This window comes from Lipophrys pholis (genome assembly GCF_963383615.2).
Source record: "Lipophrys pholis genome assembly, chromosome: 11".
Lineage (NCBI taxonomy): Eukaryota > Metazoa > Chordata > Actinopteri > Blenniiformes > Blenniidae > Lipophrys > Lipophrys pholis.
Window position 1 is genome coordinate 16,811,112 of NC_137631.1, and position 22,858 is coordinate 16,833,969.

General features: G+C 41.4%; 1 protein-coding gene across 1 annotated transcript; it reads right to left on the reverse strand.

Moving 5' to 3' along the window:
- Nucleotides 1-328: 328 nt before the first annotated feature.
- hgfb (hepatocyte growth factor b) lies at nt 329-18,242 on the reverse strand. The gene is made up of 18 exons (XM_080474492.1): nt 18,090-18,242; nt 16,267-16,426; nt 15,862-15,974; nt 15,204-15,318; nt 13,170-13,318; nt 11,756-11,876; nt 10,675-10,793; nt 8,650-8,815; nt 8,415-8,548; nt 7,563-7,656; nt 6,256-6,386; nt 5,567-5,596; nt 4,910-5,015; nt 3,697-3,771; nt 3,321-3,470; nt 3,109-3,215; nt 2,700-2,842; nt 329-2,192 (listed from the first exon to the last, which is right to left on the reverse strand). The coding sequence occupies exons 1-18, from the start codon at nt 18,136-18,138 to the stop codon at nt 2,016-2,018; spliced, it is 2,139 nt and encodes a 712-aa protein (XP_080330618.1). The 5' UTR covers nt 18,139-18,242; the 3' UTR covers nt 329-2,015.
- Nucleotides 18,243-22,858: the final 4,616 nt, after the last annotated feature.

Sequence of the window (22,858 nt, forward strand, 5' to 3'; positions counted from 1 at the left end):
TTCTGCTTTCTCCATAAGTTCCTTAATACGGCATCAATGGATTCAGCATTTAATCTCCAGCTCTCAGTCATTCCTTTCCTGCGCTCTTTCACCTTTACACACTCTGCTTTTCACCCCCAGCTCTCACACTCACACATTTACTCTCATGCCCTTCATATCAAATCTCTCCCTCCTGGTCTATTAACCTCTGAATGGAGGGACATCAAAATACATTTACTCTTTTGTAGTATTTGATCAGGAATGGCTACAAATCTGCATGTGTGAGAGAGAAGTGTGTGCACAATTGTGTACTTGAGTGAATTAGATTAGCAGGACAACCTTACAGCCTCAATGCAACTGTGGTGCCATCTTCTGGTAGTGAAGCACAACAACCTTTACTTGTATTTGTCCGGGAAAATTGGCTGCGACTACACACATTCATATTCGGAGCACAAACAGGCCATTTCTAAGGCTGTGACATTTAAAACAACAGATGAAAAAGAGACTCGCAGATTAAAAACAATATTTAATATAGGAACACACATAAAGCATGTTAAAAATGCTGAAATTGGGTTTAACATTTAGCCTATGCGATAAAATGGGCTTTATAGTGATTGTACATCAAACAGAAAAACGTAAGGCAGTGCTGTACAACCTGTAGGATATAGCAGCTCGCAGCATCGTTCAGTGCTCACACATCATCACACATGCATACACAAGGATCCATTGTCTCACTCTCATACAAAAATGATGTAGTTATAATATACAACCTCCTCAGTCATTTGGTCTGGCAAATAGAGGTGTGTTAATTTGTTTCAAGTGCCGTTCAGTCATCACAGTGAAGCCCATTACAGACAATGCAGTGAAACAGACCATCTCATCCTCAAAGTTTGAAGCAACAGATTTGGTGACACTAATACTCGGGGCGGAATGAAATTGGGGTTCTGCCAAGGTCTGCATGAGGGGATAAATCATTCAGCGTTGGCTCAAAACGCATACACACACACAAGCTCACATGCACGCAGGCACGTTCCATTTGCATTTTGCATCTAAACCATCTCGCATGTGTCAGACACATCCATGATGAATGCTAAGGAAAGATGTTGTATATAAAGAGCTTGTGAATTTTACATCTACATTTTAAAATGTGTCCGAGGCGGGGTAACAATACATTCATTTCACAAACCCAGAAACCAAAACGTATCCTTACATATACAGTCAGTGGTATTATCGTAGCTTTGCGATACTGAATATGGTGTATAATCTGGTCGTCTAATATGTCTGACATCGTCATGAGACAGATACTTGGCTGAAATCAAAAACACACTGATAGCACATTTTATAACAATTATTCTGCCTTCCAAAACATTTATGTTCTCTTGTCATAGATCTATAAGACCTAACTTACATTAAGAGTGTGATAAATACACTCATTAAAATACTATGTACAGTAAGGACCACTTTACCTCAGCCCCTGGAGATGCATGGAGCTTGGTGAGAGTGCCCTTAGCTTTGCCCTACCACTGGATAGTTCTGTAAGTGGCCCATTGATGTACTCGACGAAAGGAGCTGTAGAACCACTGCATTGGTGTTCGAAACATTCAAGTAATGCCAGGAATTAAGAGTATTCACATAGACACACATATAACTGGTAATTTGCTACCAAAAGAAACGGTACAATGGATGAAAACCAAATGTTTGTTTGCCTGGACTGCTCTCATCTCAATAACAAACTTCTTTTGTCTTACATTCATGCCCTTTTTCACGTTACAGACGCAAGCAGAAGATTTGCTATTGAATGTCTAAGCTATAAACTGCCTCTATGTCGAGCTTTAGTCTTCATGATGACCATCACTTATTTTGAAAATTGTTTGCGATACCAATACGTCTTCCATTCTCAAGATCATCTTCCCATTGGTTTGGCAGCCATGCAGAACAGAGAAGCCAGGTGTCCTGAGTGTACTGCTGGAGTTACAGAAGTGGATATGGTAGATTCAACGTAGTCCCCTGATTGTCATTTGTGTACTGTCAAGTCTTTAGAAGTCAAGGTTGGGGTAATGTTTGAAGACCTTGTACATCCACTGTGTGTAGAAGGGCACATTGATGAAGATGCTGGGCTGGTTGGCCCGAGCACAGCCCCTGCCGTGGACACTTACTCCAACAATGACTCTAATATCCCCATCCTGACACACCAGAGGGCCGCCATAATCCCTCTGCCAAAGGAGAAACGGTTAGCACATATTTACCCTACGCAGTGGAGAAATGGCTCTAATCACTATTTATACTTCTGGCGCATTTAAATGAAAACAAAATGTATTTAAGGCTCTCAGAGACAGACAGTACCACCAGTATTAGTGAACATGGGCAGCTATCATCCAGGCCTCAAAACCACAAATAGCTGATGAAATTTAGCGCAAGAGTCTCCAACGGCACTATTTGCAGCAGACTGAATACTAAGCCTACGGATTCAAGTAACATTTGTTTGAGATTTAGATCAAACTGGGCTTTGAATACAATGTGCTGAACCAATGTGCTAATGTCCTCATGGATTCTCAATGGGAACAATTACTTGATCCATAGGTCTAAATGCCTGTTGTTGCTTATCAACAGGGGACAAACCGTACCATCTGAATTCTGGTGTGCTGGTTATTTCACATTGTGGTACAATTACAAAATTCCTCACTTATGCAAGTATAAAGACATCAGTATGAATAAATTACCTCGCACACTCCCTCATTCCGCTTTCCTCCCGCACAGATCTTTGTGTTGGTGATGTGGAGGTTTCCCCTGTGCATTTCTCTACATCTGGCATTGCTAACGAGGGGCATGTCCACTGCCTTTAGAGTGTCCTCATGGCCAGTACCTGCAGAAGTTGAAATTTAAACTTTCTGTTGGAGCATATACATACATTCCTTCACCAGTCTGCTGAACATGCCTCAGCAGGTGTCACATGAAAAGCCGCTTCAGAAGGGACTGAGAAATTGTGTTATTTTGCACCGCCACTGTGTCATTTTAAAAATGCATTCGGATTGCTGCAGGAGAAATGCAATAGAATTCAAAGCAGGATATTCTAGGTTGAATGTATGCATAGAGCAGCTGGATTGAATAAATAGGGTAGGGTAGTCGTACCTTTTGTTTCTCCCCATCCATACATTTTACAGATTGTTCCTTCCCGGATGGAGCAGCCATCCACAGGCAGCTGAATCGTATGGACATTGTCTGCAGGAAGAGCAGGCCTGCACACATTTAAAGAACACGCAACATGCAAACTGTGATCAGAATCGCACGCGGAGAGCAATGCAGTTTATAAACAAATCAAGAATATTTCTCCAGGTACTCACTTAGAAAGCTTTAGGAGGGCTAAACTGGACCCCTCGGGGCCGCATATGACATGAGCAATGCTAACTTCCTGTCTCGTGGACCAGTCCGGTGTGTCCTCTAGAATATCAGAGACTCCCAGCCACACCTGATACTCACTGAGGTCTGGAACACTTAAAAAGGAAGGGACAGAGTTAATACTAGTAAAAAAAATATATTTTTTCGCATTTATTGCTTCTTCTTTCTGGCTGAATCGTATCAGAACCACCCCTTAGCTGCTTGAGCGTAAGTAAAAGAAATGCATGTGAATTAAAAAAAAAAAGAAAAAAAAAAGCCTTTCTTTATTGCACAAACTATAAATGAAACATAACTGACAATAAGGTAAAGCATTGAAGTTACCATGAAGAGAAGCACTCTCTGTCAGTAAGTACCCATTCCTCTCGAATTAGAGAACCACCACACCAGTGTACTGATCTGAAAGGAGTACAGAGCACAAATGGCACATGAAAGACTAATAACTAACTAAGACACCAGCAGCCATGGCACACAGCTTGTGACCCAATACTTGACTGCAAATTCAGAGAAATACAGCAGGTCCCAAAATGTGCAATGTTATTTTAGAGGCCACTATAACAGTCCAACAATGGGGTGTCAAACACAAAGCAATAAGGCCAAAACCTTCCTGTGAGAGTCTCTGTGTGTGTGTGTATATATATATATATATATATATATATATGACACTGTTCCCTGGCAGTATTGTGTCAGATATTTCCAATCTGTATCTGTTATCAGAAAAGCACAAAGACAGTGACAATTTTGGATACAACAAAAGTCAAAAACAGATTAGGAGCCACAAATGAAAGGCATTTGTTGGACTTTTCACTGTCATTTCTACCGGTAGGAGGAGGGAAAATGTCACAATGTTGGAATTGTAATGATTTTCTTTAAAAAATTCATTTACTTCAGGTTTTGTGAAAATGTATTGAATTAAATTTAGACCTATTTATGAATTATTCATACTTCTTTACATTAAACCAACTAAAACGATTCATTATTTTGAATTTTTTTAAAATCTTTTTCAAATAAAGACAATAATACAACAATGCACGTATTAAAAATAATGATCGGAAAAAAAATTATAATCATAACAACAATAATTATAATAATATCGGTACTCAATCATCAATAATAATATTGTATATTTTAGCTGTCTGAAAAGGAGTAGGGAGAAGCAAAATGCTAATCAAGCCCCACCTTTGTTCTTTCTTAGTTATCTATATAGAATAAAAAACAAAACAAAAACAAAACTGTCAATTCCTAAAAGCTTCCCCTTACCAGCCTATCAGTGCCCTTTATCTCACCTTCACTGTGCTTTACATTCATCTTACTTTTTTTTTATTTTTAACTTGTGATCATTAAATCCTTTTACGACCTTTTAAACCCCCTACTATTTGTGCTGTGTTTGATTTCTTGACTTGAGATCAAAATAATCTGTATGGGCCCCAGAACTAAAATGCAACTACTACACTTGTTTTAGGGGCTGTTTTTTTGTGTGCTTTCGGCAGGATGTTCTGCCGTTCTTTGGTGTACTTCGGGATAATAAATGTTGTACCCTTTTTGTATGCTGACCATCCAGCTGCCTTCTGATATGTGTACTGGACCTCCTCCGACAATCCTGGTTCTCTTATGGACAAAACATCCCACAGAGGACAGTTCACCTAGACAAGCAGTCACACATACACACAGGAATACACAACAGCACAAGTTATGTTTATTACATCATAAAGAAAACATTTAATTTAAGCCCTAATTAGTATGCATGCTGTAGTTAATGCTGAGTTATAGTTTACACAGTCACAATACTAGAGGCATTTGAGTTTCTAATGACCTGCCTTAATCATCATTATACTGTATATAAAGCATAGCCAGTTACGATGGTGAGACCATTAATTGAGGTTATTATTGAATATGCTCAAAGAACACATGGTGGTAATTACAAGTGTACATGCAAAAGCAGTGGGAGGGTTCGATATCTTTTCATGAGTGATGGGAAAAACAAGAGACAGCGACCACACCGACAGACACGGTGAAAACAGATGCTACCACAAAGCCATTAAGTCCTGCATCATGTACCATAATAGCTGGACATAAAATAAGACTCCATCATGTACTGAAAAAACACTATTAGCCTCAGAGGCTATCAAATACAGATCATCAGCTTAGCCGCTCACAAGTGCAACGAGACAGACGAGCTGACGGAGACACTCACCCAGTGGAATAGTGTTCTGTGAAGCATCACCTGCAAAGAGGCGAGAATGCAAACGAGTGATTAGGAAGAATTAACTGACATGAGGTAAGATGTGACCTCACACAGGTGTGCAAATTTCACAGTGGCTGTACAGCAAAAGAGCCCAGGGACTGTGTGTTTTTGTCGGCCACGGCGCAATCACCTCTCTTTAAAATGAACATGCTGCACTGAATGTAACAAGCCTCAGAGGGCCGTGCTGCTGTGTTACCAGGATGAAGCAGTTGACATGTCTCTTGCAATACCTCACAAAATTGATGAAGTTTGACCAGATACCAGATGGTAGATGTAATAAAATACTTTCAGTAGTGGTTTAGAAAATGGCTAAAAGAATAGAGATTTTGGCAGAGTTTTGTTGAGTTTATTTAAGACTCGGATACTACAGTGAGTTGGACTGCACAAACTGTCGGCTCTCAAATGTTGTTTTCAAAGTCCCATCCATCCATCCAACTTCTATCCCAATGATCCAGTTCAGGGTCGCGGGGCACTGGAGCCAATTGCAGCCTACGGTGGGCGAGGGCAAGGTACACCGGGGACAGGTTGCCAGTCTGTCACAGTTTTCTAGTTGTTTTTCTGAAAATGCGTCTACGCTTGACCGTGTGCATCTATAAATGTACTACAGGTACACCAATCTAATTACTTCATGCACTCACAAGGTTTTACACTGCAGTAGTCCCAGGGTATGGCAGATTTGTTGGTGTAACACCAGGGCCCATGCTTGTCTTTATCTGGGTTTCTGCAGTAGTTCCCTTCCAGGCCAGTCATCAGCATGCCCCTCTCACCGCTGGACAAACAAAGAAACACAAAAGATCCCTTAACTAATCTTTCATGAACATAGTCAGCCCCAAAGACAATCTTCAAAACACATGTTTTTTTGTTTTTTCTTGTTCAGTTGAAGTACATATTCGCTCTGGTTCAGGACAAAGGACTTCCCAGTGATTTATATATAACTATTAGTGTAAGCTGAATGAATTTAGCCAGATAGGATCTGGATAGTCGAACCACACAGCTGTGTAGGCTCTCCCTCGAGACGAGATAAGGAGATGATGTGTATAAGGAATTATTCACTGAGACAGTATGCCCCCACCTACATTCACATCTCTACTATCCGACTCATGAGTGTTTAAAAACACAAACAAAATCTTTTCTCACGTCATTATCCTTCGCTAATGAGGTGGGGAATTGTGTTGGCATGAGAAAGGGAAGTTTTAGCACCAAATTGCATCGATTCCGAATGTAATATTTGTGTTTATGTGCGTTGTATTTCTCGCAAAGCCAGTTCTCAATGTGGCTCCCTAACCCTGACTTTTGACCCATGAGCAGGAGCTAAACGGCAGAACCTTGTAGCTTTGAAGTGTTCCTACAAAGGAGGGGTTTGAGGTCAAAGGTGAGAAGTGAAGTGTATATCCCCCAGCCAAGTTATCACTGCAAGTCATTCCTGCTGAGTTAGGTCATCTTCAGGGAAACACTTCTTTAGACATTACGAGATGCTGTGGCGGCTATTCATGGTACCCATAGGAGCCATTTTCTCCACTGAGAACCAAAAGACTTGAGTTGATCTGCAAACAACAATAAGACTTCACTGGAGGTCAATATTGCACTGCCTCTCACTATTACCTTCGAATCTCAGGGTTGCAAAAAACAGACACATTTTCCACCAATCTAGGGCTGTCATTCACAAGTCTTACATCTTAGGGAAGGAATTTCCTCAAGATTAGTTTTTTCATTGTCAAAAAATGATGTCCGCTCATTATTATCGTTATTTTTTGTCCATATGTCTTTTAGGCATTGTTGGACTCTTCTTTTGGTGAGCTTGCTCGATTACTCTGCAATAGCTTTTTATCTCTCTTTAAGGCAGAGTTCTCTATAATTTATAAATGGTGCAAGTCTGTTTTTGACATCAAGTTGGACTTTGGGAAAGTTATTAGGTTAGGAAGTAACATGGAAACAGAGGGCTGACCTGTTGCTGTGGTCTCTCCAGGGAGAACAGGGCAGGTTTGATCTGGTCCTTGACTGCTGTCCTTGGTAATTCTCTCCAAAGCTTTCATAGCAGTCTGGATTCAAACACAAAAGCAGAAGTAAAGTGAGACTGACACTCTAGACACATGCTGAATGTACAAAGCCGACAAGAACAAGTCAGTCTAAAGTGTTGCATTATGTATTGTGTGAAAAAAAGAACTAAATCTGAGAAATGACAACTAATATAATCATGCCTGGAAAAGCTAGTCTTACTTGAGCTATTATAGATGTTGCAGGACCTACAGCTTGCAAAGCTGAGACGTGGGTCATAAATAAGTTTTTGAAGCTGCCACCCTGCATCTCATTTCTACATGGGAATGTATTCAACCCTCAAGGGTGAGCCACAGAACAACCTCAGAGTGGCTTTGTAAGGCCACGCAATCTCAAAAGAAATACCCCTAGAATCCCGTGGGAGAAGTGAATTTGTGTACCCAGCCATAGATCTACATCTTTTACATGCAAATCTCCTACAACCCCAGAAATAAACCTAACCAGCACAAACCCTTTCACTCCATCTTATGCTGTCCAGGGAGGCCTGACCATCCGAAGCAACTGTCAGGTTTTATTTATGTTAGACGTGGTAGTCAGTCCTTCCCACAGCCCAAGAGGGATACAGTTTTCCAACGGGATGGGGAAAACGCGATCACAAACCATAATGTGCAGTTACAGGATCCGATAAAAATGCCACAATCCAGAGAAAATGAAAAAAAACAACTTTTCTGCTTCAAACAAGGAGAAACACAGCTTTTGCCTTGCTGCTTTTAGCTTTGAAAGAAGCTGTTAGGTTGCTCACCACTGGCAGGCTTGTTTTGGGTGCCACACTGAGGGATATTGGTGCAGAACATTGTGCGGACTCTTGGGTCTGTAGTGAAGCACCATGGGAATTCTTGACCATCTGGATTCCGACAATAGTTTTCTCTTAGGTCCCTAGAAAACACGGAGAAATACATTTACTAATCTGCTTGGATTTCAGTGCATGCTGGTGGGTGAGCGAGTGGCTGGATGTCTCATATGGCTTTCTGACTCACTTGCAGGGGTAGGCCTGAGGTAGGAATGTGTGGTTATGGGGATATTGAGAGTCCCAGCGTTGGCAGGTATGTCCAGTGGGCGTCACGTCTAGTGAACCCCTATAACCTTCTCCTCTGCCTTGATGACACTCGGTTGTTACCACCAATTGACTTTTACGGGGAGTTTCTGTGTGAGAGAGAGAGAGAAAAACAATATTCCTGTAAGTCAAGACAACCTGTTTGAAATCACCTTCACTAACTATATGTTCTGTGAGTAGAACAATTTAAGCTCTTGATGTATGAGTTTGCATTATGTCATGGTGGTTAGAACTATTATCTCAGTGGGAGAATGTCCTTAGTTTCTTTCTGGAGTTTGGTGCTTCTCTGTTTGGAGTTTACATTCTGAACTCTGGATTTCTGGATTTCCTGTGGGTACAGTGGATTCCCCTTATAGTCCCAAGCCCTGCATTTAGGACTGCCCAATGTCAATTGGATTTGGCTCCAGCCTCCTGTGATCCTCAGTTGCATAACAAGTTATAGAAGATGGACGTATCATGTAAATGTGGTTCAACCTGTTTTGGGCATGGCAATGTGTGAAAAAAGAGTATCTAACTGAAAACAGCATGTTGCTGCAAAGTCCATCAGCATTGGTCAGGATGTTCTGACTCACTAGTAGGAAGTTTTTTTTTTGGTGAGTAAGATGTTCTCTTCGATTAATTTCTGATAGCATCCGCATTTGAAGCCCCAAAAAATGCACCACATCTCTAACATCAGGTTTTGTTGTTAACAAAAGCCTTGCCAACTGGTTAATGAAGGTGTCTCCACTAAACAGTGTCAGTGTCTCATCTATCTGCATTAGAAACAATAGCAAACTCTATTGGTTTTGAGAACATCCAGTTTTACTGGGGCTGACAGCAAGATTAGAAAAGCAAAGCTCGAAATGTTATCTGTGGTCCTTCCTTAAGAAAAAGGCTGTTCATTAAGTTACCAAGTTCATTGGCCTGAACATTGCACATGTTTGTTTAAAAAGAATGCCTTGAGCCACAGATGTTAAAATCTCTAAAACAGACATTTTCTGCCCAGAAAATTAATCTAAAAATAGGACAAGCTTCAGAATAAACAAAAAAAAAAAAAAAAAAAGAGGTCTTGTCTCTTTTCTTCTGTCCTCTCTGCCTGGTTTTAATGAAGGTTAACTGGATCACAAACTGGGTCTGTTCCCAAAAAGACTCCCAGATCAGACAGAAAGTGAGGGGACGACAGAGTGTACAGGATGGGAGACAGGGAGGGGGGAGACAGTGAATCACTGAGTCCACATGGAGGAGTGCCATCTAGAAAACACAGTTGATGATTTTAGCAGCTATACAGACCAGTCACAGAGTCGGGAGAAAGAATCTGAGCCCAATAATAACACCATCTTTCTCTCTTTCTGTTTTATGTTCTCAGAAACCACAATGGCTGTCTCAGTAACTTGTCATTGATTGCAGGGTCAGCTACACGCGTGCAGTATCTCAGTATCCGCTGGTGCAAAGACACACAAATTATGCAGCCAGTCTCGTACACGAGGCTCTTGCGCATCAATCATGCCAATTGCACTAAGTGTATGAGGTGTAATGAAAGCGATCTGCTTGTAGTGTGTATGACCCTGGTGTTTTGTCTGCATGTGTTACACGAGGTTAATGTGGAGCAGAAACTGAGACGTGTGCAGTGAGACTACCACACGTAGGAGCTGGCAGAGAACAATAAACAGCAGACGAGAGCAGCAGGGGAAAAATAAATATGCTGGCTATTAAAGAAGACATGACAGAGAGGCAAACCTAAAAGCGGCACTCTGCGTGTGCGTGTATGTGTGTATGCCATAGCCAACCAGAGGGAGAGGAGCGGTGAAAGGAAAGGTACAGGAAGTTGTAAATTCTGATGCAGGCAGTCTGACTTCACAGGCTTGAACTCAACACACCCACTCACACACATGCATAGATTTCCTCTTAACATGCACGACAAATCCTAATATATTCAACCGCAGACAAACAAACATGCATAAATGCCTACCACAGCTTTTGATGTGGCAGTACTCCCAGGGTGTGTTTGTGTCTGTGGTGAAGCACCAGGGTCTGTGGCGTCCGTCTGGGTTCCTGCAGTAGTTATCATCGAGGCCCTTGTCAGGGTACCTAATTCAAACCATGCAGAACAATTGAGAGAACAGCAGCTTTAAAAGGTGAATAGGAGACCAAATAATGGATTATAAAAATAAAAAAAAAGAACATTTTTGTACAACCCAGAGCAAAACTTTCCGACTTGAAGATAACTACTATTGACATAAAACATGAACCGTCAAATTATTCCTAAAGCCCAGATGTACCAAAAAAGTAAATCATGTTCCCACTCCCCGCCTTAATCCCTCAGAACAAAATAGTCGAGAGACAATGCATCTTTGCATGCAACTGACACATTAATAACTGGAATGGTGCATGGACTCCATCTGTGAAACTGTTCAGAGCTCAGGGGAGAACGAGGGATAATAAGTTGCACCACTACAGGTGTTTCTACTGTAAGTCATCCCAAAGTCTCTCCCTTTAGGCCTGCAGCCTCTGGGCATGCAGCATCAGGCTGTAAGACCATCTCATTGCATTAGTGCTACGAGCAGTCTGGGACCACGTTTACACAAACACTGGGATGATTAAGGATGTGTTAACGAGCCTCCACTAATCTAGACCACCTGCCATCTCACCAGTTGGAACGGTCTTGAAATCAACACACACAGCGGATGCACATATAAACACAAACAAGGATCATGTTCATAATAACAATACAGATTAAAATATATGACCATGAAATAGGTTCAAATTTAGTTAACAGCTATTGCAATCAACTTGGAAGCTAAAAGGAATTTTTAGCCAATTACATTTTGTCAAAATACAATAGTTTTACACATTTACACATCCGAACTTGTTCATCTTCAGAGGAAACGCAGCTCAACAACTGAATTATTTGAAGGAAAAGTCTTCTGCAATGATTATTCATGCACTTCTTGCTACCGTGTGTATCTGTGTGTGGGCTTAAGTGTTGTTGAGTATGCGCAGTTTGGTGTGATGCAGATGTGTGTGTGTGTGTGTGGGTAGAAGGGTGTCACCTGTTGGGGTGGTACAGGTGTTTGTGGGGTTCTTCCAAGTCCCAACGTTGGCATTCCCTTCCACTTTCTGTGTGGTCCATAGGTCCTCTGTAATCTTCCCCATTACAGTTCATACACTCAACTACACAGCAATTAAGCGTTCAAGCACACAAAGACACACAGACACGCACATACATACACAATGAGACTGAGCGAACAGCTTAGAGAAAAACAGATCAAGCTCATAATCAGAAAATCAAATAAAAGAAAGCAATGATTTCTATAACACTCCTTTATAGTAGTGAACACATGGGTTGGGGTTGACAGAGCAATACACTAGAGCACGTATTTAGTTTATGATTTAAAGTCTTCTGAATAATATTGCATATAACTTTAGGTCCATTACAGACTTTTTGTTCGGCTACGCTGAAATAATGAAGGGAAAGATTTGTTGCACGGTGAGTATCGTATGCTGTCGAGTGCAAGTACCAGGATGCAGATGAGAACCAGATGTTTATGAGTCCACTCCTGTTATGACAATGCACGTTTGGTAACACTGGCTTCATGCATATTTGTGTCTTGCCATGCAATGTTTGTGTGTCTGTGTGTATGTTTCTTATTAGGATCCAGTTAATTCCCAGCCAAGGGAAACCCTTCCAGCCTTTGTGTTCTGAAAGAGCACGGGCTCTCTATGAAACTAAAAACTCATTATCTTGGTTGTACAACTTGTGATAACCCAGTGGGACATCATATGTGAGTCGGAGAGGAGGATGTCTTCCCATTATGTCTTATCGAACCGCAACTTCGTCTTTCATTTAGGTGATGCAGTGCCATGAGGAGGAAACAAGCCCCCTGACAGCATGAATCCCTAAAGATTAGATAACAGAGGTCATGATCACCCCTTGCTTGAGAATGCCTGACAGTAACATTGTGTGACATAGAGGCATACATAAGCCTAAAACCCACTGAGGAAGTACTTTTCCTTCATCACAACCACATGTATGCCACAGGGATTGAAGAAATAGCTAACAATTTAAGTAACGAAGGCAATGGAGGGATTAATATGCTCCAACATGCCAATGTTTGCTTCTTTAGGTGTAAACCATTTACAAAATTTGAACCTGATGGAATGAGAGCAGACAACATAAGCTTAACCACACACCTGGAAACAGCTGCAGCAGGCCTCAGCAAATTAACAACAAAAAAAAGAAAAGCTACATGCACAGATGTAAAGTGGAGCGCAGTTAGAGCAAGAATTTCTCCATCCAAGTATTTGATTGCCAAATTTGCCGCAGCTCATTTGAAACTATCAAGCCTCAATTGGTGAGGCAATCTGCAATGTGAAATGGGTATTATTTCACATGGATGTGGACTAAGGTACATGCAGTCATGTTCTTTGTATGTGTGTGTCTCTTCAGTTGTGTATCAGGCCTACCCTGTGAACATTGTGGTATGCCACACTCCTGGTGCCTGAGGTGTGGCCGGGGGTCGGTGGTGAAGCACCACGGGCCAACAGTGGAGTTGTCTGGATTGCGACAGTAGTTTTCTCTGAGGTCCTTCTTCCTGAACCTCTTGGACATGAATCTGTCAGGAGGCAGAGCTTTAGTTACACGAACAAACACATGTACCAGACCAGCTGCCAGATTTTTCAGCTCGCATGCAGAGCAACCTTTTGAAAAACACCCGAAGCCAAGGTCTGTGTTGTCCTTTTTTTTTCTTTTTTTAAATCTCGGACTGAATGACGACTCCTTTTCGTTTTTATGAGAAAGCTGCCGCTTGACAAAAATCTGCTTGTAATCATGAATCGTCAAAATAAAAAGTGTAAAAGTAAATAATGGCAGTGCTGAAGGACTGAATCAACAATGACATGACACTGTTAATTAGAGATGTATGCATCAATACGTAAAAGCGGTATGAGTTTTGTATGACGTCAATTCTGAATATAGCATAAACAGATTGACACGTGACTCATATCTTCTACATCAGGCACGACTGTGGTCACCAGTCATGATGATGGACATTATGAGTCAAACTATGTTTTTCCATATGATGATGAAATGATAAAGTTATTAAAACTAGTCCTTCAGCGGAGTGCCTAATGACAGACACGGACATGAGAGGGCCTTCGTTGGGCAATCAAAAGAGGGGAAACCTTTCACTGATAAAAATGTGATTTGTTCTTGTGTCTCTGTGTGCGTCTGTGGCAGTTTCCCATGCCTTCAAGCCAACTGATAAAACATACAAAGTGCCTGGGTTTAATTACCTGATTTACAGAGATGTTATTAGCAGCCTGATAAAGCAGGTTCACTTGAGGTCCATGGCTGGCTTTGATTGGTCTGCTGCTTCAAAACCTTTCAGAGTCACTTAATACTTTTGATGAGGGGGGAGTTGTCTTTTCTTTCCTTTTTTTTCACCTTATTCATATAAGTATTTATTACCTTTGTACGTATTAGTATTATTTCCAAAGCAAATAAAGGGCATGTAAAAATAAAAATAAGTGAACGAAGGACGGTGTGAGATTCAAAGAGGAGACACATCTTGTGTGCTGTGAGCTGTTGGAAAAAAACTTTCAGCTGTCGTTTTATGTTTTACCATTCTTCTCTTCATTTTTGTTTTTACCAAAGTGACATTCTTTGATGCATTTTGTTCAATAGTGGACATTAACCAAACTTGTCATACTTTATTAATGCCCTTGGGGAAATTCCTTTTCCGCATTGACCAATCCTATTTCCACGGTGTGGAGGAGCAGCCACATTAGGGTGCTCCAGTAAGCTGATGGGGGTCAGGTGTCTTGTAACCTCTCAGTGGGGATCGAACCTGGGACCTTCCCATTACAAGTTCACCTCTCTAATGTCTTGGCCACAACTGCCCAAAGACAATAGAACGGGATAGTATGCATTATGTCATGGAAAAAAAGGCTATGAGAAGTTTGTTTAGATTGCATGGTATCCTTGTTAAAATACTAATAAGGTAATTTAGATAATGTATCGTAAGTTATATTTTGATAGCGGTTATAAGCGCGGTTTATTCTCGTAAGCCTTTGATAGTTTCTTTTATTTTCATTTGGTTATGTATAGAAAATGTGGACTGTACATTCAAAAACAAACTTTTTCTTGAAAATGATCAAGGAAATGTACCAAGAGTTTAATCAAAACCATTAAATAGATCTCATCCTAATTCCAGTAACACACACACGCACACACATACACCTAGATAAACAGTGGAACCACGACAGGAAATGATCTGTGACTGTGGAAAGTGTTACAATAAGGTCACTTCTGATGAATGACTTTCCCCTGGAGCCTAATCAAGCCCCAATATATCATACTCGGGTACACATATGCACAAACTAGCCTCTAGCTACTTACTAATTGCATCACTTAACAGTCAAACACTAACGGTAAAAAGCAGCTCCTAACATTGTTGTTTGACAAGTTGATGGAAAAAAAAAACTCTATCACATTCTTACTTGTGCTCATGTGGAATAGGAGAAGCCCAGGCCTGGCACAGGATCCCGTTCACTGTCACTGACCTCCGGCCCCTGTAACTCTGCCCTGTGCCCACAATGCATTCTCTAACGTAGTCTGAAAGAGAGAAGCAAAAATAGAGAGGGCGATAGTGAAAATGACTGCAGTGTTTTTGTACACAAGGCCAGTGCAGATGATGAAGAAAACAGAAAGTGTTCATTTATGATGCTCAGCTTAACAAGGACACAACAATGCCAGAAGTCAAATCTGTTTTCCTAATCTTCCCTAAAATTTGGATTCAGTAAAATGAGATCGACGGCCTGCCTGCTCACTGCTGCGGTCTCTCAGACTGAAATTGGTCGGGGATTTCCATTGTTTACACAAACACCGCTTAATGACAGAAAATGAAACATAATGTGCTGTGGCACAATAAACACGACAATGGTCCTTGCCCTTCCTTGTCTTTCCCCGGAGGATTGCCAGCGTTCCAAAGTTGAATCTGAACGTGCCCATTTACATGGGCAACCGTGTTCCACTGCATGCTGGGAAGCAACAAAGCCCCACTCGGTATGAGTAGTTCTAGTGAGGTTACGCTGGGATTTTTCTTTCTGAAGGAAGGGCACAGCTGGAAGAGAGGAAAGATGGAGCAGGATATAGTACCTTTCTTTTGATAGAGTTGATAGTTGTAGTTCTGGTGGCTCTGGACCCCTGGGGAGTTCTTGTCAAATGACAGCCACTGGCATTTCCTGTTTTTATGATCATAAAGGAACGCTCTGGAGAATATGGACGTATGAAAAGAAAGCAGAAAGAGCAGAGGTTAAGATCATGATGGTCACTTTCATTCTTCTCAAAACCAAATACAACCCGGAGCCCGTAGCTCAGTCGAGCATGAGAAGAACCAGGCTTGCAGAAACAGATGTGCAACAATCATTTCTACCTGTCAAAGACATATGTTGTAAACCCACCAACACCTTTACACTCAGTGGATTTACTGTCATCCTGGGAATTTACTGTACCATTTTCCAAAAAGGGGAGCTGAAGGGGTAAAAATAAAGATGGACAAACCTGCAGGTGAAAGGGAGTCTTTTGTTGCGGCTGCAGGATTTGGCACATTTGGCCATGCTCAACTTCCTGCTTTTGGTCAGGTGGGAGGCATCAGGAGACGTGACCACCAGTTGGATGGAATCTGTTTTCTGGTAATCCTGTAGGGCATTTCTTTTGCCCTCTGATAAAGATATAAAACAGAGTTATGGTTTTTCAGTGTGATACATTTGACTTTTTTTTTTTTTGCTTTTCATAACTTTTATAAATAGGGCTGTGCAATATGTTGCAAATTTAACAACTTGATTTCAGCATTTGCAATGTATGTATCATAAAAGTCTAAACTGTAGTAAGTCATATATTTTCAAGCATTATTCAATCAACATATTTGGCCAATCAGATGGAGCTCTACTGTATTTCACTTTTTTTTTCCATTTTTTTTTTAAACTTTGTTATATTATACCTAATAGCTAGGGGGCTGAGGCCAGACACACACAAAAGCACAAAAAAACCAATAAACCCCCAGTCAACAAGCTACTTTTACTGAAATGTTGCTGCTGGGAACTACAGACATGCATAAAATAAAAGAATAAAAAAATAATAATTAAACAAATCAAACATTTGGGTCCAAACAGGGAAAGACCTCTGTTGATTTGACGTACAACATTGTATACTTTATTTATAGTGCTTATTTATCACAAGTCATATCACGGTCACAATGCTCAACAATATTATCCCTTATTGCATTTTTAACTAATATTATACAGCCTATAAATGGAAACAGTGTTAATTTTTACCACCAATAAATATTCACAAAAGAGACATTACCACACTTCTCTATGGTCTGCGAGGTGGGTGATTTCCTAATGAGCCAGGTTAGAACACTGGACACAAGCATTACAATGTGTAAATTACACTTCTTTTATTGTGCATTCAATTCGGTCAAGAGTGTCTAATAGGATGCACAGTCATTAATCACAGATAACAGTCTACACACAGTAGGTGAAATCACTGCTGTGTCCTATACACTTTAGTTGCTGGCAGGTTCTGTGCTTTACTGTAAAATGAGAGAGCCTTATACACATTAACATATAGAGAGAAGACTCATGCGGCCTCCTTGTTTCTCCTCCACCTACCTATTTCAGATAACTGCCTGCCTATATGCACTTCAGATGATTTAAGTGCTCTAACACACGCGCGCACACACAGGCACTTGGTGTTTGCTGTTGGAACACTGCCGGCGAAGCAGGACCATTCCTCCAATTATCACGTAAACAACAGAAGGACGTCACGCACTGGAGCTGCTTTCCCATTCTGTGTTTGGATGGCTTCCGATGCGGTGAGCAAGCTGAGGATCACACACTTCATGTTTGTCTGATCCCCAACTTGAGTCCACCGGCTTAACGATCAGTCTACATAAGTGACGCGACAAAAGTGGCACTGTGCATGAACTACAAAACAATTGATTTAGTTTCAATCTAAGTCACATTATGGGACAATGGATACTTTATTATGTCATTTATTTGTCCCGTTATCTAGACAGGTAACGCGCCCTTAAGCGCTGCAGTGCGCTCCTGAGAGAGATGACACAACAGTAAGAGTTGAGATTGAAAATCCTTTGCGATACAATTCAGATTAACATTTCTCAGAGGAGCGGTTGCTCCTCTGTTGAAATACTTCTGTTGAATTAGTGGAAGGTTGTCCGAGCCCCCTGTACGCAACGATAAAGTATAGGATGGATAAAGTAATGCTGTTGCGCACGGAGCGCACAGCGCTGCGCGTGCGGACCTTACAGTTGCAGTAGATGTCAGGCAACAACAGTTGAAAATAGTTTGCGCCAAACTTACCGGAGCAATAAACGACGAGGAGTCCGAAAATGAGCTTGTAAATCCACATTGCACCCGTCACACACACCGACAGTTCGCCAGGACCAAAAACTGGAAGCGCTGCTCGCGGTGCTGTCAAGACTGCGACCAGGAGATGTTGCTTCTTTCACCACTGCACGGATGATGAGTCTCCTCTCTAAGTACTCCCTCGCTTCCCTCCCTCCCTCCCTCCCTCCCTCCCTCCCTCCCTCTCTCTCTCTCTCTCTCTCTCTCTCTCTCTCTCTCTCTCTCTCTCTCTCTCTCTCTCTCTCTCTCTCTCTCTCTCTCTCTCTCTCTCTGACACACCACAAGTATTAGATTTATTGGCCTGAGAGTGCTCCACAAACAGTTTTGCCAATGGTTGAATGACATCACAGATTCACTGAAGGGCAAAATATCTCTAATATCCATCTCTCTGTGTGTTTCCTAAGTGTTCTCTATGTGGACAGACCACTAATCAAAACAATTAGTCGAGCAAATAGGCTGCTACAACCAATTTAAATTGAGATTGCTGATATATTTGACTCTTTCATCTGATTTTGTTCTATTTAAGCCATCCACCTCATGTAAATGGTAAATGGATTTCACTTATACAGTGCCATTAAACTGTGTGAGCAGTTCTAAAGCACCTTACACACTTGATCACATTCACACACCAATGGAGGTGGCAGTTGTTACTCCAGCGGTTGGTTTGGTGTCTTGCCCAAGGACACTTTGGCACATGGACAGGTGAAGATGGGTATCAAACCGCACTACCAAACCGAGCCATGCCTCTATGCTGTTTTAGCTGTGGTTCACCAAGGCTAAAACGTGCAGTCTGCTCAAGGAAAAGAGCTTATAAACATGTAGTTCTTCTTACCATTACGCTTGTTCGTTTATATAAAGTGACATTTCATATAAATTCATGGACATTTCCAGTTTCCATCATTGTTAATTGACAATTAGGCATGCATTTACACCACTGGCAGTTTGCACATGATACCACAGTATTCAGTTGTGTGTGACATCGTGGACCCATGGCTGTCTTGTGGGTGTTTACTTTGCTCATAAACAAGGGCAGCAGACATCAGAGCATCCGATCTCTCCACAAAATACAAAAATAGAAGTTTTGCTTTTCAATAACGACTTAACAAGAGAGCTGTCATTTTGATTATTTGTTGAACTCGAGGTCTGCAGCCCCGCATGCTTTCCATGTCTCCTTGCTTCAACATGGCTGGTTGCGATGAGTTGCTCATGATAGGGCATTGTGTTGAACTCCGTGATGGCACCATCATGAGAATCAGGTGTGCTGAAGAAGGGAGACATGGAAAACATGCAGGGCTGCGGCCCTCCAGGAAATGCTTATGCTTGTATCATCAGCTGTTAAAGATGGATTATTTTAGGCATAATAGCGCATGTTTTAATTACAGTGAATGTATGTGGGTATGTATGTAAGGTTGTGATTAAAAACAACATTTTTAGCCGTTGAATGGAACTCTCTTGTACTCCTAAACCTTGCTTTATTTGGATTTATCATGGTAAGCTAATGAAGAGGTGCTGCTGGAAGTCAGTATTCATTGGAAAAGTTCACTATGACAGGTTGCTCGTCCATCACAGTGCCTACACATTGAGAAAACCCCCCACACATGCACAAGACTGTGGAAGCATGCAGAAGTCCTCCACGCCTGCATGTCCTACACAGAATGGCCTGAAGTCTGGAATCAAATCAGGGACTTCTCACTGTGAGGCGGCCATGCTGACCACTACACCACTGTATCAAACAGTGTGAGTTATTGCCACATTGCTGTTCCAAGTTATCAAAGCATTAATGAGTTGGTACAACAGAGAGCGTACGATTGAAATCAAAAATCCTATAAACGTTTCTTCCAGATATTATTTCGGACACACTCTAGAAAGGCTCACTTTAAATCCCTGTGAAAATGTGAAAAGTGGACAGTCATTACATATTCAGCAGTGTGTGCCCGTCTCTATCTGTCACGCAGCAGCTTTCCACTCCATCAGTCGGCTGCGCTTTATTTTATTTTTACAAGCTCGCCAAGGAACACTGTGCAAAATGAAACAGATATTGGCAGGCGCTTGTCAGCAAGGGTAAACTGAGTAGGGACGTAAAGGGGGGGGGGGGGGTTGGGAGGGTGGGTGTTGTTTATGTTACTTTACTTCTGTCAGATAAGGAGAGAGGTTACTGGTAAGTGTGTGTGTGTGTGTGTGTGTGTGTGTGTGTGTGTGTGTGTGTGTGTGTGTGTGTGTGTGTGTGTGTGGGTGTGTGTGTGGGGTGGGGGTGGGGGCGGGGTGGATGAGGACAGGACAGCCTAATCCATCTCTTGAGTGTCATCTCTATTTCCAGCGATGACAGCATGAGATAGCTGCCACAACACTTTGCCGGACTTTGTATTTTTCCTCTAAGCATCTCTGATTGTGAAGTCACAGAGTCTCTCTGCTGTCCTCGTGTGAGTTCGACAGTAAATAGGCATCATATTGATGTCAGAGTGGAGGCTGAGATTTACCACCCTGGGAATTCCCGGCATTTTGAAATCATGCCGCGTGTGCAAAACAAAGCAAAGGAAAGGATATGTAGGAAAGTATATTCCATCTTTATCTCCTCTCTCATTCAGTGAGTAATGCTCCTGCGGCTTCCTGAGAGGACTATAGAGCCATTTGCCATAAAAAACAATCAGCGATGAGTCACATACTTTCACCGGAGCAAACCACTGCCTCTTACTTTTCAGCACTTTTTTTTTTCTCATCTTACCTTACTTCTGACTACATTAACATGTCACAAGCTGCTTCATCCTTTCATTTATATATATGCATCTCGAGAGACTCTTTTCCTTTTGACTTTCACCTAAATGTCCACACACACACACACACACACACACACACACACACACACACACACACACACACACACACACACACACACACACACACACACACACACACACACACACACACACACACACACACACACACACACACACACACACACATACACACACACATTCTCCAATACACACGCTCCCACATAACAAGCAGCAGATGACTGGGTAACCTTCACCAGTTTGAGCTCGGCAACAAAAAGCCCTCATCACCACAATCTCATTTCTGACTCTCCGAGCAAGAATCCAGTGGGTGTTTTTTCACTTCGTCCAAGAGCCTTCTGCTAAAAGATGGAAATTAGAGACTCGGTAGCCCACTGCCTCGCTTGTGTGAGTGCCGTCACCATCGAAGACTCCTCACATCTGTGGCTGCTTATTCCCAGAAACTTCATATCTTCTTGCAGCTGGTAATAAAGGGAGGAGGTTAAATGGGAGATGGAGACGATATGGAGAAAGAGAAGTTGATACACATAAAGTGTAGATGAAGATGTATAAGAAAGAGTTTCTATGCAGGAGAGGTAGAATGCAGAGCAACTGATGTGCTGATGCCTGGTCTGTCCGTGTGCACATGTTTGAATTTCATGGAATATTAATAGATTTCCTGCAGGTATGTTCAAAAAGTTCTGTTGTGTGCAATGTGCTGTATCCTTATGGTTTCTTTGCCACATCTGTCCGTGGGCATTTTCATCTGCAGAAAATGAATTAGACCTCATTGTGACCTCTGGTTGTTGCAGCCTCATTTTCAGATTTCAACCATATGACCTTTTGTACAAGATGGGAAAGAAAAGTGAAAAAAACAAACATAATGGCAGATAAAAGCCAGTTTGATATTTTCAGAGAGATTGATGAAGATAAGTTGAAAAGGGACTCCGGTTGAGGAAATTTCAGAAAATAGACAAGAAATGGCTCATTCTTCCACTTTGATTTAAAAGTAATGATGCTTAAAGAGTGCATGTGTATGTGCGTGTGTGTGTGTGTGTGTGAGTGTGTTGGGATTAGTGATGACAGTGGTGGGCCTACGCACTGTAAACACAGATACTGTGTCAAGAGATCCTCCTTTAAACAAACACGCGCTTCCTGTTGTCAGTTTACGCGATTGTAGTCACTGCTCGTAATTGAGATCTGCTGACAGTCTCAAGCAGCACAAATAAACTACGCACAAGCACAATCTCTCTACACAAACAAGTCCAAAATTGTGGTTACTTGGAAATAATGTGTGTAATAGAGTTTTCCTCTTTTGCAGGCCTGCTGTCTGTTTTCAGAACAAATATTTTTCCCTTCAAGTGCTCTGTTATAGATAGAAATCACAGAGTTACATTAGGTCATTATTATGCACATTAGCAGACTGAGACACACACACACACACACACACACACACACACACACACACACACACACACACACACACACACACACACACACACACACACACACACACGCACTGCTCAAAAGAGGATTAAAGATGATCAGACGGGATTCACAAATATAAACCATCTCGTATCGCATTGATTTTTCTCTCGGATAAATTGCTCTTGATGACCTGCCTTTGTCTTAATGACAGTTTATTGATCACGCAAAGCAGGAATGAAATGGTTTCAGTGTTCAATCATCTTTTCTTTTATTCTTTGTCTGAAAAAAAACGTTGTTAAAATGAAAACACAATACAGTTTTATGACTAATCCAAGCACATCTTTAGAATGCATTGGACGTTTTATTATCTTAGTTATTTCTATTCTCAGTGCTTATAAACTCAGATTCTTCACATTTATTTTTTTATTTTTTTTATTTTGATAGTCATGGCCTCCGGTTGCAAAAAAGCATCGTATGTATGTATGTATGTATGTATGTATGTATGTATGTATGTATTTCACAAGC

Excerpts from the sequence above, each read along its gene's own strand:
- hgfb (XM_080474492.1), bottom strand. The coding sequence starts at position 18,138 with ATGTGGATTTACAAGCTCATTTTCGGACTCCTCGTCGTTTATTGCTCC. Across the intron at positions 3,471-3,696 it reads AGAGAGTGCTTCTCTTCATG|TGTTCCAGACCTCAGTGAGT; the intron begins GTAACTTCAATG and ends TTCCTTTTTAAG. Across the intron at positions 2,843-3,108 it reads TGGATGGGGAGAAACAAAAG|GTACTGGCCATGAGGACACT; the intron begins GTACGACTACCC and ends CAACTTCTGCAG.